A 17,026-nucleotide genomic window follows, 5' to 3' on the forward strand; every position below is an offset into this window, starting at 1 on the left:
GGCTTTCATGGAGCGCCCAAGGAGAAAAAAAATGATATATAATAGGGCAAAAATGAAATCTTTTTGCAACAGTATATTTTCATCTCACTGTTCTTTAAACAGTATATTCATGAAGATCACTCACAAGTTTTGAGGTCTTGCTCACTGTTGGAATAACAATACTCCATTGTTCAACCTCTGCTTCAAGCACAGGAGTACGAAGTGTCGATTTTTGTCCGATTACGCTCCGGTAAAGCGCCATGGACGTTTTGCTACGTTAAAAACATTATATAAGTGCACTTTGCTGTTGTTGTTGATGAGGTAGTCCAGGAGTTTTAACTTCATCTCTTGCCTGACCCACAGAAGAGTCACAATCCTTGCAAACCGTGGTCTCTATGGTATGGTATGCTCATCAACTCCGCACAAGTACAGAATGGCTGGCACCATTACCCGGACCGGTCTGAAATTTTTGATTGGATTATGGTCGAGTCACAAGATGAGGATTAGCACAAATCAGACAACAGTAACCTCTGTCGGCACTTAAGTACTGATTAGCAACAGCAGAACTGGGAAAACTTAAAATGAATCTGGATTTGCCTACATTTAAAGTCCTCTTCAACACCTAAAATTGGATACGATTTGTAAAATAAGGGAGAGCTGCCACAATCCATCAGTAAAGGCAGTGATCTCCTTACCTGCACCTTCAAGTTTTGTAAATATTGGATTTGCTCGTTTATTTTAATCTATTTGAGATTTAAATAGATAGTACATTCTGAGCACTACGTATTCCAGCCTTGGTTTTAAATTGCTGCACTGAATTACATCCTGATTATCCAGTAATCCCATAACTGGGCCCCTGATTATCCACAAAAAAATTCACAGTAGTTGCTCGGGATTGGTATTATATTTTCTTGTTCGTTTTTGCACCGTTTTTCCCCTTTGCTTCTATATATATGGCAGCATTCTCCCGGGTCCGTGGTTCCAGTATATGGGATTTATTAAGGTTCTATTTATATATATTTTGTTATATTTTTATAGCCAGGACCAGTTGCCTCCTCCTTGCTTGTGGCGCTGAACTTCATTTCGAGGGCATGATGGTTTTGTAATGACTGAAATGGTTTGATTGGGTTTGGTTTGATATTTTAATCTATACGCCATAATGCTGAACAAATAAAAAAGTGCCAAAAATTGGACAAACTCCGCGCCTGCCCCCGAAAACCCCCCCAGAAATCCGACACAGCATTTACATTACATTATATAAAAGGGCATGACTGCTCAAAAAATGGACAGCTGGCAATTCTAGTGAGAAATGAGGAATAAATACAGTCTGACAAGCACGTTCGATAGATAAAATCTGACTTTAGTGTGTACTCTTCCATCATATCGCACCAAGTCCCGTTCACCCATCACCCCTGTGCTCGCTGGCCTACAAGGGTTACACAACGCCTCAATTTAAAAATTACCATCCTTGTTTTCAAATCCCTCCATGGCCTCGCCCCTCCCTATCTCTAATCTCCTCCAGCATCCCCCCCCACCCCCCCCCACCCTCGAGATATCTGCGCTCCTCTAATTCTGGCCTCTTGAGTATCCCCGATTTTAATCGCTCCACCATTGGTGGTCGTGCCTTCAGCTGCCGAGGCTCTAAGCTCTGGAATTCCCTCCCTGACTCTCTTTTCTCCTTTAAGACGCTCCTTAAAACCTCTCTCTTTGACCAAGCTTTTGGTCACCTGCCCTAATATCTCATGTGGCGCGGTGTCAAATTTTGTTTTAGAACACCCTGTGAAGGGCCTTGGGATGTTAAAGGCGCTATAGAAATACTTGTTGTTGTTGTAGTATTACCATGAGTAAGTTTACTTCTAAAGGGTACAGCAATTGATTTTCAACATGGATGTTCAAGGCAGAGGGTCGGGAGAGGCTTGTCAAGGTGGGAGACACCAGGGGTCTAGGTTTCGTAGGGGGGGGGGGGGGAAATGTGAATATACTTTTACTTAGAAATGCAGCTCTGAACGAGGGTTACTGTTTGCTATAAAAGGAAAAAAACAAAAAGGCACAAGCAAGTTAACGGCTTCAGGAAATCTAAACATTGTACAATGGAACTTTGATTATCTGACCCACCCTCTAGTATGGCGGGTAATCAAGGTTTCACGGTAAACTTTTCTTGAAGTAAACTATACCCTTTCTTCTTGAACACGGGTCACAAAGTATATAAACTGCAGGAACAGCAAGTTCACAAAGCATTAGATCTCAGTGAGTCAAATACATCTCCACTAATATATGCACAAACGTCTTGTGTCAAGCATGTGCCCAGCACATTTCAGATAAAACGCACCGACAAATCACAACTGAATATAATCTTTAAAAAAAAAATAAACAAGCGAAAGGAATCCAGTTATTTCCGGCCCTTTTTTTCTGACCTTGCGATAACCTGCCCAAATTGTTGAGATAACAGAAAGGGGTCAAGTAGCTGCCAATCTAGACAGACTTCCAATGATTAACTTCTACTTGACCTCAACCTATTTTGGTAGTTCCCCCACAGGTACTACCCAAGCAGTTGACTTCGAGGGAGAGTCCAGGTCGGTAGTTAAACATTCCATCAGCGATTGAGACCCAAAGCCACCGTGTCTGTCATTGGCAATTGCAGCACCATATAAAAGGCCTACTACTAACAAAAAGCCAATAGTCCTGGTTATATATTGGTTCTTCAACTGCTTTTGTACCACTACCAGACATTAAAAAAAATATATATAAACAGGGTCTTCCTAGCTGCCGGCCTGAGCAATCTTGGTAGTTTTATCTTTAAGTTGCAGCTGGCTACGTGGGATCTGAGCATCTGGAATGCTCAGGGCTTAAATTGTATTAAAGCAACTAGAGAGATCTTGTATAACTTAATGCTGGAGCTCATGGAAGTCAAGTGTCTACCCACATATGCATACGTAAATCAGATCCGAATCGGTACGCTGTATTCATGCATAAATGCTAATCATAATTATAATCATTTATGATGATTGCAATTTAATAGAAAGGCTGTTCACATGTACATTAAGTTTCACTGCATAAGTTGCAAATTACCTTTACACCCTTATAACTGTACTCAAGTTTTGTGAAGACAGGATTGATTGTCTATGAAGCAACATTTTAAAATTTAGTTATAACAAAAAAAAATATTTCCTGCTGCACAAAGCCGGTTACTGTACACTGACCAGGCTGAAAATACAATATACTGAATTTTAAACAAAGGGGGGATAATATATTTCTTCACACCAGCACCTTTTGAGCAAGTTTGCATTTTATACAGCGTGAAAAACAAACACACAGAGCTCTAAAGATAGTGCAGTCACATTCACCACTTACTGAAATGTAGCCCTGATTTAAATTAGGAAAAGGAAAAATAAAGACTTGCATTGCCACAGCGCCTATCACGACCTTCGGACGTCCCAAAGCGCTTTACAGCCAACAAAGTACTTTCTGAAGTGTAGCCACTGTTGCAATGTGGGAAACGCGGCAGCCAATTTGCACACAGCAAGCTCCCGCAAACAGCAATGAGATAATGACCAGATGATTTGGATTTTTTTTTTAAAAGTGATGTTGATTGAGAGATAAATATTGACACCAGGAGGATAACAACCCTGCTCTTTCTAGAAATAGTGCAGTGGGATCTTTTAGGGATAAAAAAAAAACATGAATTGCAGGGGAGCTTTTCAGGGATAAAAATACATGAATTGCATGGGAGTTTTTCAGGGATAAAAATACATGAATTGCATGGGAGCTTTCAGGGATAAAAATACATGAATTGCATGGGAACTTTCAAGGATAAAAATACATAAATTGCATTTTAAGATTAAGCTGCATTTCAAGATTAAGCTGCATTTCATTCCCCCTTGCAAAGACACAAAAAAAATGAAACTACGGTATCTGGATTCCCAGTGACAAAACTGGAGGAGTTACTTTTTTTCTCTCTCCCCCCCCAAACCAAAAGAACACTGTAGCAAAAAATCTTTCTCAGCGTCCCAGAATTTCTGAATGAGTGAGTGAGTGAGTGAATGGCGAGCGCCCGGTGCTGATGCGCGAGCCGGCCGGGGCGGGGCGCGCGCCCGCCCTCAGCATCTCTCTCTCTCTCTCACACACACCGTGCAACAAAAAACACACATTGCAATCCCGCCCGACCCCTATTTCCCCCCCAAATTCCAACGGAGGTGACTCACGCGTGCGAAAACAATCCAAATTTACCAAAGGCGTCTTGCATTATTTTTGCTTTTGTTTTTCCCCCCCGTGCTCTTTGCAAACCAGTTTTTTTTTCCCTGCAAAAAGGGGGGGCCTTTACAGCCAGTCGTCTCTGACGTGCCTGATTGTTAAATCTTTATTGATGGATTTTTTTCCCCTCTAATAAATGGTGAGATTGGATGGTTTGATATATTGTAGTTGGTGTTTGTTTTGTGGCGGGTGGGTGGTGTGTTTGTTTTGTGGCGGGTGGGTGGTGTTTTTTTTTTGTTGAAGGCGGTGTTAAGGACGGACGGCGGGCGGGGTCCTGGCAGGGAGGGATGGCGGCGCCGGGCGGTGGGAGATTGCGGCCGTTGCTCCGGCGATGGCGGTCTGTTGTCAGGTGGGTAACCCGCCCCTGGGCCCTCTCTCTCTCACACACACCTTCACCACCCAAAACAATCGGGTTAGGAAACTGAGGGAGTGTGCGTGTGTGTTTTTTTTAAATGTTTGAGATATAGAAAGAACTTGCGTTTCTCTCGCCACCTCCGGGTGTCCCGTCCTGTCGCCACTGAAGTGCCCTGGCCTCTCTGAGTCAGAAGGTTGTGGGTTCAAGTCCCCCCCGCTCCAGAGCACAGAAAGAAATCCAGAGCCCTGCTGAGGGAGTGCGTTTTTAAAACGTTGCCAATGGGGTGCGAGACAACAACAACTTTTTATTTATATAGCGCCTTTAACGTAATAAAACGTCCCAAGAAGTGTTACATAGAAACATAGAAGATAGGAGCAGGAGTAGGCCATTCGGCCTCTCGAGCCTGCTCCGCCATTCAATGCGATCATGGCTGATCATCCAAATTTAGTACCCTGGCCCTGCCTGCTCCCCATATCCCTTGATCCCTTTAGCCTTAAGAAATATATCCAACTCCTTCTTGAATATATTTAAAGAATTGGCCTCTACTGCCTTCTGTGGCAGAGAATTCCATAGGTTTACCACTCTCTGGGTGAAGAAATTCCTCCTCATTTCTGTCCTAAATGGCTTACCCCTTATCCTTAGACTGTGACGCCAAGTTCTGGAAATATCAAGAAATAAAGATTTGCATTTCTGTAGTGCCTCTCGGGCTTCCCAAAGCGCTTTACAGACAATGAAGTACTTTATTTTTGAAGTGCAGTCATTGTTGTGATGTAGGTAAACGCAGCAGCCAGTTTGCACACAGCAAGCTCCCACAAAACAATAATGTGATCATGACCAGATGATCTGTTTTTGTTATGTTGGTTGAGGGATAAATATTGGCCCAGGACACCAGGGATAACTCATTATGCTCTTCTTTGAAATAGTGCCTTGGGATCTTTTACGTCTACCTGAGAGAGCAGATGGGGCCTCGGTTTAACGTCTCATCTGAAAGATGGCTCCTCTGACAGTGCGGCACTTCCTCAGCACTGCGCTGGAGGGTCAGCTTAGATTTTTGTGCTCAAGTCTCTGGAGTGGGACTTGAACCCTCAACCTTCTGACTCAGGCGAGTGTGCTACCCACTGAGCCACGGCTGATCCACTTAACTGATAACACTCCTGTGAAGCGCCTTGCGACGTTTTATTACATTAAATTATTGCTGTGTGTCAGCACACTCTCGCCTCTGAGGCAAAAAGATATACTTACCATAGAGGGAGTGCAACGAAGGTTCACCAGACTGGTTCCTGGGATGGGGGGGCTTGTCCTATGAGGAGAGATTGAGTAGACAAGGCCTATATTCTCTAGAGTTTAGACCAAGAGAGGTGATCTCATTGAAACATACAAAATTCTTATAGGGCTTGACAGGGTAGATGCAGGGAGGATGTTTCCCCTGACTGGGGAGTCTAGAACCAGGGGTCACAGTCTCAGAATAAGGGGTTGGCCATTTAGGACTGAGATGAGGAGAAATTTAGTGGATGTGCCAGAGCCTTCAACTGATGGCTTGGCATCAAATTATGTTTGCTTACACTCCTGTGAGGCGCCTTGGGATGTTTTATGATGTTAAAGGCGCTACATAAATGCAAGTTGTTGTTGATTTCTATTTCTAAAGGGTGACCCTTGACCATCTGAGGTTCTTGTCTTTCAGCATGCTTAGATGGAAGCTCTTTTTCTGTAGCGGCTGATCTTCAGATCTTCAATTGGAAGTAATTTTGGTAAAGGTCTGATGTAAGAAAAAGGAGGCTTACCATCAAGTAACTTATAAACACACTATATACAAGAGAGGTCTTTACCATGCCTCTGGTAGAAGCCTCTTACAATACTGAACAGACCAGTATTTATACCAGTCCAACAGGAAGTGACATGACAGGAAGTGAGGTATGTACACAGTTCACAGGAAGTGATGACATAACTCCCCGGAAGTTATTATTTTTATCACATTCTTCCCTCCTGCAGGTTTAGGAGGCTGTGGTCTACCTTTTGGTCCGCAGCCGCCGAACAAGGAAGAGTCGCACCCGTTTGGATTCCCGTCGTAGAGGGTCGCTGGTCCGCTTACATGCGGTTGGCCATTGGCCAGAGTCCGTGTGGCCTGGATTGCCCTGTGAAGGGTCGGGGAGATCATGGCTTCGAGTACGAGCCCCAATAGGTTCAAAGTCAGACTGCCTCTGTTCAGAGGGAGGTGCAGAGCTGGTCTGTGGCGGACCAGTACTTTCATGCGTGGTACTGGGAGGGTCGCAACCTTGAGCACGGGGTTCTACCGGCACCAAGCTAGTTGGTGTCCGATCAGGATCCTGGAGAGGGGTACCCGATAGGTCCCAAGAGTTTCCTGGTGAAATGCCATCACCCGATGTCCCACTAGGTCCTGGTGGGCAGGGAGCCAGATCCCGTAATGATACGGTAGATTCTCGGCCGTCGGAATATCGTATGTTTGCATAGGTGGGGTTGGCATCGGTTAGTTCGACCTCGTCTACAAGAGGGTCATTTTTAGACGTCCGAACGTATCTTCGGAGTAATACAGGTCCAGGAGTAGTTAGCCATGACGGGAGTGATGTCCCATGAGATGAGCGACGCTGGAATCCAAAGAACCGCTCATGAGGTGTAGTATTTGTGGCTGTAGAAAGCAGGGACCGTATAGAGTGCAATGCATCCGGAAGCACTGTTTCCCATTGCTGGTCTGGTAGGCCCCGAGATCTTAAAGCGAGACGTACGGAATTCCAGATGATACCGTTATACCTCTCTACCTGCCCATTTCCGATGGGATGGTATGGTGTTGTTTTGCTTATAGCAATTCCCCGTTCTGAGAGGTAGTCCTTGAGTTCCCTCGACATAAAGGATGGACCCCGATCTGAGTGAATATAAGCCGGCATGCCAGAGAGAGAAAATACCTGCTCAAGGCAGCAGATTACTGTGGACGCCAGCATATTGGAGCAGGGGAAGGCAAACGGAAAACGTGAATATTCGTCGATCATGGTGAGCAAATATGTGTTCCGAGTTGAAGAGGGCACTGGGCCCTTAAAATCGATGCTAAGTCGTTGCATCGGTTGGGTTGCATGTATGAGTATACCATCTGAGGGGCGGAAGAACTGAGGTTTTAATTCCGCACAAAGTCGGCATTCTGAGCATATTTTCTTTACATCTCCAGTGGAAAAAGGGAGATTCCGTGATCGTACGAAATGTAGCATGTGCGTAACGCCAGGATGGCACAAACCATTGTGGACATCCATGAGGGTGGAGGATGACATAGTGGAGCAGAATGCCCGTGTGAGGGTGTCCGGGGCCACATTCTCCTTGCCAGGCCGATAGAGAATGGTATAACCAAAAGAGGCCAGTTCCATCCTCCAAAGTTGTATTTTATTATTCTTAATTTTGGTTCGTTTTCGATTATCGAGCATGAAGGCGACTGATCGTTGGTCCGTGATCAATGTAAAGTGCTGGCGAGCTAGAAAATGGTTCCACTTCCGTACTGCCTCTATGATGGCTGTGGCTTCTTTCTCAACCGGAGGATAATGTAGCTCGGCACCTTGTAAGGTCCTGGACATAAATGCTACAGGACGACCTTCCTGATTCAGAGTAGCCGAGATCGCCACCTCCGAGGCATCACATTCAACCACGAAAGGGAGATTCTCATCAATGGAGTGAAGAGCCGCTTTCTCCAACTGTTTTTTGAGAAGGTTAAAGGCTGCAACAGCCACTGTTCCCAGTGGAAATGATCTAGCATGCAGCAAGGGTTGGATTTTGTCCGAAAAATGAGGAATCCATTTAGCGTAGTATGCAAACAGACCGAGAGCCCGACGTAAAGAAGCTGGATTCTTAGGTGACGGGAGCTCTTGGAGCGGGCGAAGTCTTTCTGGGTCTGGCTTAATGATACCATTGCCTACGCAGTAGCCAAGGATGTTGATGGTCGGTCGGAACTCAACAGATTTGGATTCATTCAGGGTCAAATTACGGCGATGGAGGGCATCCCGAAATTTTTGGAGGTTGGAGTCGTGTTCCTGTTGATCGTGACCTGCAATGGTAATGTTATCAAGATAGGGAAAAGTGTCCCTTAGGTTTCCCTGCTTAACCAGGCCATCCATTGCCCGTTGAAAGACAGCCACTCCATTAGTAACCCCGAATGGGAGGCGACGAAATTGGTACAGCCGTCCATTAGCCTCAAAGGCTGTGTACTGCTTATCTGAGACCTTCAAGGGTAACTGATGATAGGCACTTTTTAAATCGTAAGTTGAGAACACTTTGTATTCGGCCAGTTTATTAACCATATCATCAATGCGTGGCAATGGGTAGGCGTCCAAGTCGGTATATTGATTGATGGTTTGCGAATAATCGATGCATAGTCACTGTTTGTGAGGTTTTAGAGGGTTCTTGACAATGACGACTTGAGCCCGCCAGGGCGACGAACATGGTTCAATGATATCCTCTGCTAGAAGTCGAGAGATTTCAGCCGCAATAAAAGATTGGTCTTCCTGATTAAAGCGCCGCGATTTCGTTATTATCGGTTGGCATTGAGGCGGAATACTGGCAAATAATGAGGGTTCATCAAGTGAAGCTGCTGATAATGCACAAAATGGTAATTTAGACGGTATATTAGAAATAGTAAGTCCGGGTTTGGATCCACCAAACTCAATGGTGAGTTTCTTATGCTGTTTTTGGAAGTCCAGTCCTAAGAGGAGATCACTACATAAGTCCTTGAGCACCGAAAGTCGGGTGGAGGGATACATACGACCATGAAGTGTCATATCAACAACACAAAAGCCGGAGATTCTGGTATTAAGTGATGACTGGGCCATCGCAATTGCCTGGTCCGATGGGAAGACATGTAGTTTCAATTTCGCAACAATCTGTTCCTTAATGAAACTATCAGTACTTCCTGAGTCAATTAAGGCATCTAAGGTATGCCCATTAATTGAAATTTTTGTGGCAGCCTGAGACAGGTTCTGTGGGCAAGCAGCTGTAATTGGTGTCGTTGCACAGAGAGTGGCTAAAACTCTCGGTGTGCTTCTTCGGGAGAGAGCTCGAGAGGAAGCTTGATAGGTCCTAGTTGGAGCATCTTGATAGGCCCTAATTGGGGCAGTTCGGTAGGCCTTAGCTGGATTGGCCCTCGTAGAGGCCCTTGATAGGCAAACTTTAGCAAAGTGTTCTTTTTTCCCGCAATAACTGCAGATTGCATTGCGAGCAGGGCAGGTTTTCCTAGGGTGAAAAGCATCTCCACAAAAGAAGCATTCCTTCCTAGATTGCCAAGAGGCTGCTAAAGTGGGGTCGTCCTCCTCCTCATCAGAATTAGATTCCCCCATGATAGGGTTCACCTGAGACCGCTTGAATTGTCTGGTTGCAGCTACAGCAGCAGATCGAGATCTGGGCAGCTGATAGAGGTCTGCATTTCTCTTTGCCAAATCCAGTGAACAAGCTAGGTCAAAAGCTTTTTGTAGCTCAAGTGTTTTACTTTCTAGTAGACGCTGGCGTATAAATGGAGAGGCAATCCCGCAGATGAAAGCATCACGAATCATTTCTTGGCGGTACAGCTCAGCTGAGGCTGCCTGAAAGTTACAATCTACGCTGAGCCTGCGAAGTTCTTGCAGGAATTCGTCAATTGATTCCCCTGGCCCTTGTCGGGCTGTGGCCAGTAGATGTCTAGCATAGACCTCATTTGGGGTCTTGGCATACAGTTTCTTAAGTGCCCGAATCACCTCATCGTAATTAACCCATTCATCAACATATTCGAACACTTTTGGGGTCACATAATTGATAAGTATCTTCAATCTAGCAGGAGCATCCGCTTCACATTCATCCAGAAAATTCTCAAAAGTACGGTACCAATGCTTCCATACCCTGCCAGCTGCTGGTGCATTCGGGTCCAAGTCCAGACGAATAGGTCTAAGGATTTTCTCCATGATGGGTGGTTCCCTGGATCCTTAATTCCGAGTTTGTCCGAAGGTCTAGTATTTGTGAGTGTAAATACTAAGTTACTTAAATTGATGTAAGAAAAAGGAGGCTTACCATCAAGTAACTTTAAAGTAAGCTTTAAGTAACTTATAAACACACTATATACAAGAGAGGTCTTTACCATGCCTCTGGTAGAAGCCTCTTACAATACTGAACAGACCAGTATTTATACCAGTCCAACAGGAAGTGACACATGACAGGAAGTGAGGTATGTACACAGTTCATAGTTCACAGTTCACAGGAAGTGATGACATAACTCCCCGGAAGTTATTATTTTTATCACAAGGTCTTTTTTTGCAATGATGTCATAATGGTTTTCAGTCTCCGAGGCCTCCTACCCGTGGTCTCCCCACCCTCCGAAATGCACACTCGCCTGACGCAGTGTGATTAGATATAGAAGATATGACAATGGAAAGATGCAGCTTAGAATATTTGATGGTCACAAGTTGAACTGTTTGCAACAAATATCCTCTTCTAGTTTTTACAGAAGTTGTCACCATTGTGACTTACAGAAGCCGCAGTTTAAAGTTCGTCTCTGCAGAAAGCAAGCAATGCTTATGGCGGAGTGCACTGATGTGTGATTTTTAACTTTGTTTCACCAGCATTTTTTGATTGGTCAAAAGTTAACAATAGAGCTTTTGACATACTAATTTACTCTGCCGAAATAAAAATAATGCAACACACATTTAGTTTCAATCTGACTTTCAGATTGCTGGTCCCATCCTCAATCTTAGAACGATTCATGCTGGTTCTTGAGCTGTCCTAGAAAGAAAGACGGACTTGCATTTCTATAGCGCCTTTCACGACCCCAGGACGTCCCAAAGCGCTTTACAGCCAATGAAGTACTTTTTTTTTTGAAGTCACTGTTGTAATGCAGGAAATACGGCAGCCAATTTGCGCACAGCAAGCTCCCACACAAACAGCAATATGATAATGACCAGATAATCGATGTTAGTGATGTTGATTGAGGAATAAATATTGGCCAGGACACCTCCCTTGTTCTTCTTCGAAATAGTGCCGCGGGATCTTTTACGTCCACCCGAGAGGGCAGATGGGGCCTTGTTTAACGTCTCATCTGAAAGATGGCACCTCTGACAGTGCAGCACTCCCCCAGCACTGCACTGGAATGTCAACCTAGCTTTATGTGCTCAAGTCTCTGGAGTGGGACTTGAACCCACAACCTTCTGACTCCGAGGCGAGGGTGCTACCCACTGAGCCACAGCTGACACTACTTGGCTACAACTTTTGTGCTTTATAGAAGGGATCTAAAATAAATGATGACGGCGACTTTATAATATATACCAGCTTTTGATGTGATGCTACTATGAAGAAGGTTACGCATCAAAAAAAAAATTCTGATGACCTTAAGCCACATAGCATCACAATAGCTTCCGGGTCAGAACCTAGTATGACCAGTACATGTTAATAACAGGACTCTATCTGAGACATTATGGTGAAATCGTTCTACAGTATACACTGGGAAATATCACTGGAAATCCAAAATCCTGTATTTGCTGACACCAGCTAACAATGTAAAACTGGCCTCACTGGGTTGTGTTATATAAAAAACGAAAGACTTGCATTTCTATAGCGCCTTCCATGACCTCAGGATGCCCCAAAGTGCTTTACAGCCAATGAAGTACTTTTGAAGTGTAGTCACTGTTGTAATGTAGGAAACACAGCAGCCAACTTGCGCACAGCAAGCTCCCACAAACAACAATGTGGTAATGATCATTTTTTTTTAGTGATGTTGATTGAGGGATAAATATTGGCCAGGGCACTGGGGATAACTCCCCTGCTCTTCTTCGAAATAGTGCCGTGGGATCTTTTATGTCGACCTGAGAGAACAGACAGGGCCTCGGTTTAACGCCTCATCCGAACGACATATAAGTCATAGCGTCATAATGGCACAGAAGGAGGCCATTCGGCCCATCGAGTCCGTGTCGGCTCTCCAGAGCAATTCAGTCAGTCCCATTCCCCCGCTCTATCCCCGTAAATAGTACATTTATTAAAATATCAGTACCGATGAACTGAAGATATGCATGAGCTACAAATACAACTACAAATAGAACCCAGTACAAGCAGTGAGATAAGTTTGCTACCTGGCAGTACAGCTCCGTGCTATGCTATTATGCTCTGTGTGAAGATTTCCGTGTATGCTATAGAACTAAACCCCTCGACAATGAGAGACTGCCCTCTAGCCTATATTACCAGCATTTAGTAAATTAATTTAGTTTCACCAGTTGCTCTTCACAACTCCCAAGTTCTCTTGTGAAAGGGAAAGTAACGCTCTGTGAGGATGGAAGTGGGAGAGAGGGAGCATTGCTGTCGTCTCAGCATAATTTAAAATGACAAGTGCGCAGCTTTAGACACAAGTCTGTGTAATTTTGTGGAGGGAATGTGTAGTTAGTATATAGAATTGGAATTTTCAGCTGTCGTTCGTTTCTGTTTGGTCCTTATTTGCAGTTAACTAGGTGCAGCATTGATTTGATTTCCCAGCCATTAGGTTTGGTCAGTAAATTAAATAAGATCTAGTTGCGGCTAAGAGAAAAAAGGAAACTGCATGAACTTTAACTTTTGGTCATAGAATATTGTCTTGGTATTGCGACCAGGGTTTCAGTACAGTGTAAAGGCAGGTGTGTGAACCTTTTGCACTATGTCCACTTGAACTGTGAGAAAATACCCAGCAGTGCCAATCATAGATTTTGTCCTGCCTTCAGTGTGCCAGCGCAGCCTTCAGTCGCCTGAGGGAGAGAGTGTTTGAAGACCAGGACCTCAAACCCGGCACCAAGCTCATGGTCTACAAAGCAGCAGTGATACCCGCCCTGCTGTATGCCTCAGAGACATGGACCATGTACAGCAGGCACCTCAACGCACTGGAGAGGTACCACCAACGCTGCCTCCGCAAGATCCTGCAAATCCATTGGCAGGATAGGCGCACCAATGTCAGTGTTCTTGCTCAGGCCAACATCCCCAGCATCGAAGCTTTGACCACGCTCAATCAGCTCCAATGGACGGGTCACATTGACCGCATGCCCGAAATGAGACTCCCAAAGCAAGCGCTCTACTCGGAGCTCCGGCACTGCAAAAGAGCCCCAGGTGGGCAGAGGAAACGCTTCAAGGACACCCTCAAAGCCTCCTTGAAAAAGTGCAACATCCCCACCGACACCTGGGAATCCCTGGCCCAAGACCGCACAAAGTGGAGGAGAAGCATCCGGGAAGGCGCCGAACACCTTAAGTCTCTGCGCCGGGAGCAAGCGGAAGCCAAGCGCAGGCAGCGGAAGGAGCGCACGTCAACCCAAGCACCCCACCCAACCGCCCCTTCAACCACCGTCTGCCCCACCTGTGACAGAGACTGTAGGTCCCGCATTGGACTCATCAGTCACCTGAGAACTCATTCTTAATGTGGAAGCAAGTCATCCGAGGGACTGCCTAAGAAGATTTCTGTCCAGAGAGCAATTTGAGCTGTGAAACATTTTGAGTGAGGCACTGCTGTTCATAGATTCACTAATAGTGACAGCAGCAACTTGAGTTGAATTAAGATATCAAAGAAGAAACACAGTGGCACAACATCAAATTAGATTGGCACAAGTGTGACGCTCGTTTTCTCCGAGGCGTATTGGTGCTGAGACGCTAAGTAAGCTGAGTGACAGTATTGTGTTTTTCTGAACTGCTCGTCCTTTCTGTCACTGGGATCTGGGGGAGGTGTTGATGTGTGGTACAGTTTCTGCAGACAGGGCTAGCGCCCCTTATGCCATTTCTTTCAGAATGCCATGCCCCGACTCACTATAGATGTTTTAATTATAAATCTTTACGAGGCCAAAAATATATAAATTTGTCTGCTTCCATTATTAACCTTTTCAGCAGGATAGTGCTGGGAAATAGTAAACTGATAAATATTATTTAAGTGTGTGTGATTCTGTAAAATAAAACCAATTTAAAAAGTGATGGTGAAAACGCATCACTCTCTACAGTTCCTGCCTCTTTCCCCCTCTCCCTCCACCTCCTCTTCTCATTCCTGCCCCCCTCCTATCTCCACACCAGCCAGTAAGTACTTTGAAGCCTGAACTCTTCATACAATAGTTGAGTAAGCAGCTTGGAGGCAGTCTTCTTCTTCTTCTTAGGCAGAACCGAGGATGACTTGCTTCCACGCTAAAAACGAGTTCTCGGGTGACTGATGAGTCCAATGCGGGACCTACAGTCTCTGTCACAGGTGGGGCAGACGGTGGTTGAAGGGGCGGGTGGGTGGGGTGCTTGGGTTGACGTGCGCTCCTTGCGCTTGGCTTCCGCTTGCTCCCGGCGAAGAGACTCGAGGTGTTCGGCGCCTTCCTGGATGCTTCTCCTCCACTTTGTGCGGTCTTGGGCCAGGGATTCCCAGGTGTCGGTGGGGATGTTACACTTTTTCAAGCAGGCTTTGAGGGTGTCCTTGAAGCGTTTCCTCTGCCCACCTGGGGCTCTCTTGCTGTGTCGGAGCTCCGAGTAGAGCGCTTGTTTTGGGAGTCTCGCATCGGGCATGCGGACAATGTGACCAATCCATCGGAGCTGATCGAGCGTGGTCAAAGCTTGGAGGCATAGCCTAGTATCTTGACAGTACTGATTCTAATATGAAAGCGTGGTTCACAAACTAATGTGCAGTTTCATTTTGTCTGTTTTAAATTTCAGGCCATTTTCCACCACCAGTCTGCGAAATGTTCACCCTGCCTTGAGTGCAACTTCGAGATGCGTAGAAAGAACAAAGTTTGCGATTCCACCAGGAGCGCAGTTTGCCGCAGGTATGTTTGCTGTGTACCATCTTTTGATTTTATGACGTACATGGGGAGAGCAGGTGATGGTTTATTCTTGCCAGCGCAGGTCTTGCCAGAGTGTTGGCTGAGCTGTGCCTGAAATTCTCTGCCGAGGTTTGTTGCAGTAAATTGTACTCAATTCCATGCCAGGACCGCGGGGCATCAGTGAGCGACTCTGGTGCCAGTCTGGGTACTGACGGTGGGTGCACAAACCAAATGCAGAACATATCTTCGCTTATTTCAGATGATATATTGTGAAACTTTTAGATCTTCACTATCTATACTTCAGTTTTAATTTCAGGGACGTTCCTCTGTTTGTTATTTTTATTAAACTCCTAAATTTCTTCCTTTTTGCGTTTTTCCAATTTTGCTACAAATTGTACAGAAGGAATCTTGCCCCTATTTTAACACAGATTGGTTAAAAGACAGAACCTCATGAAACAGTCTGCAAAGGTGGGAGTAGTAATAAAAATTCAGGGCAACAGTATTATTTGGTGTACAAGTCGATCAGTATTAAGCATATGATGTTTCCGGGAGTGCTGTGGGTTTGGGATCATAGACTCAAAGGAATTTACGGCACAGAAGGAGGCCATTCAGCCCATCGTGTCTGTGCCGGGATCTTTCTTGTATCTTCTGAAGGTAGTTTGGCTGGTGGAAGCGCTTTTCTATGTGTTTGAAGATAACGGGTGACCAAGATAGTGGTTGTGAACAGTCAGCAATAATGTGCAGGAAATCTGTAGAGATGTGTATCGGGGGAATTCTAAACCACACGTAAGGTGCAAGTAAATTATATCCTGTGCCTGCAAGTCATAGACTTGGTTCATTGATGTATGTGCTGTTTGTTCGTTCCTTGTTTTAAAAAAATGCAGTGTATCGTAGATTTTTGAGATATAATGAATGGTTGTACAGTAACCCAAATCTACATTGTACACAGAAGTACTTTTTTTTTTCCCTGTGCAAATATTGTGCTCATCAAAAAGAGGGATCTTGGTGCTGGAGAATTGGAACATTTTCCACTTTGGGCACTCCGCATCAACATCAAGCACTTGCAAGTCAAATATAGTCAGTTAGATGCAATGTAAAGCTGTCTTGTCTGCCTCCACTGCATCTGATTTGTCACGCTGCTGGTCCGACATCCAGTATTGGATGAGAAAAAAGTTGTGAAGACCGAAGCCATATCCTTCCCATTACCAAGACCGCCTACTTCCACCTCTGTAATATCTCCCATCTCTGCCCCTGCCTCAGCCCATCTGCTGATGAAAGCCTCATCCATGCTTTTGTTACCTCTAGACTTATAACATTGAAACTTATAAAATTCTAACAGGACTAGACAGACTAGATGCAGGAAGGATGTTCCCGAAGGTTGGGGAGTCCAGAACCAGGGGTCACAGTCTAAAAATAAGGGGCAAGCCATTTAGGACAGAGATGAGGAGGAATTTCTTCACCCAGAGAGTGGTGAACCTGTGGAATTCTCTACCACAGAAGGCAGTTGAGGCCAATTCATTAAATATATTCAAGAAGGAGTTAGATATATTTCTTAAGGCTAAAGGGATCAAGGGGTATGGGGAGAAGGCAGGGACGGGGTACTGAGTTTGGATGATCAGCCATGATCTCATTAAATGGCGGAGCAGGCTCGAGGGGCCGAATGGCCGACTCCTGCTCCTATCTTCTATGTTTCTATGAC

At 45.1% G+C, this 17,026-nt stretch overlaps 2 protein-coding genes across 4 annotated transcripts in view; one reads left to right on the forward strand and one right to left on the reverse strand.

Moving 5' to 3' along the window:
• The window catches only part of LOC147098531 (progestin and adipoQ receptor family member 3-like), a 29,522-nt gene extending 25,207 nt beyond the window's left edge, over positions 1 to 4,315 (reverse strand). For 2 of the 3 annotated variants that reach the window (XM_085970343.1, XM_085970342.1), the window contains exon 1: positions 4,207 to 4,315. In XM_085970343.1, coding sequence (XP_085826469.1) covers positions 4,207 to 4,222 — 16 coding nt within the window. In that variant the 5' untranslated portion in view covers positions 4,223 to 4,315. Of the gene's footprint in view, positions 1 to 4,181 lie in introns of all 3 variants that reach the window. The other variant, XM_085970344.1, reaches the window with a different exon arrangement.
• Positions 4,316 to 4,496: 181 nt separating this feature from the next.
• LOC147098532 (NFU1 iron-sulfur cluster scaffold homolog, mitochondrial-like) overlaps positions 4,497 to 17,026 on the forward strand; it is a 69,236-nt gene continuing 56,706 nt past the window's right edge. Inside the window, exons 1-2 of the mRNA XM_085970345.1 lie at positions 4,497 to 4,579; positions 15,221 to 15,330. Coding sequence (XP_085826471.1) covers positions 4,518 to 4,579; positions 15,221 to 15,330 — 172 coding nt within the window. The 5' untranslated portion in view covers positions 4,497 to 4,517. The remainder of the gene's footprint in view (positions 4,580 to 15,220; positions 15,331 to 17,026) is intronic.

Source organism: Somniosus microcephalus, chromosome 29 (assembly GCF_052327205.1).
Source record: "Somniosus microcephalus isolate GS21.2 chromosome 29, FLI_Smic_1.0, whole genome shotgun sequence".
NCBI classification, from domain to species: Eukaryota; Metazoa; Chordata; class Chondrichthyes; order Squaliformes; family Somniosidae; genus Somniosus; species Somniosus microcephalus.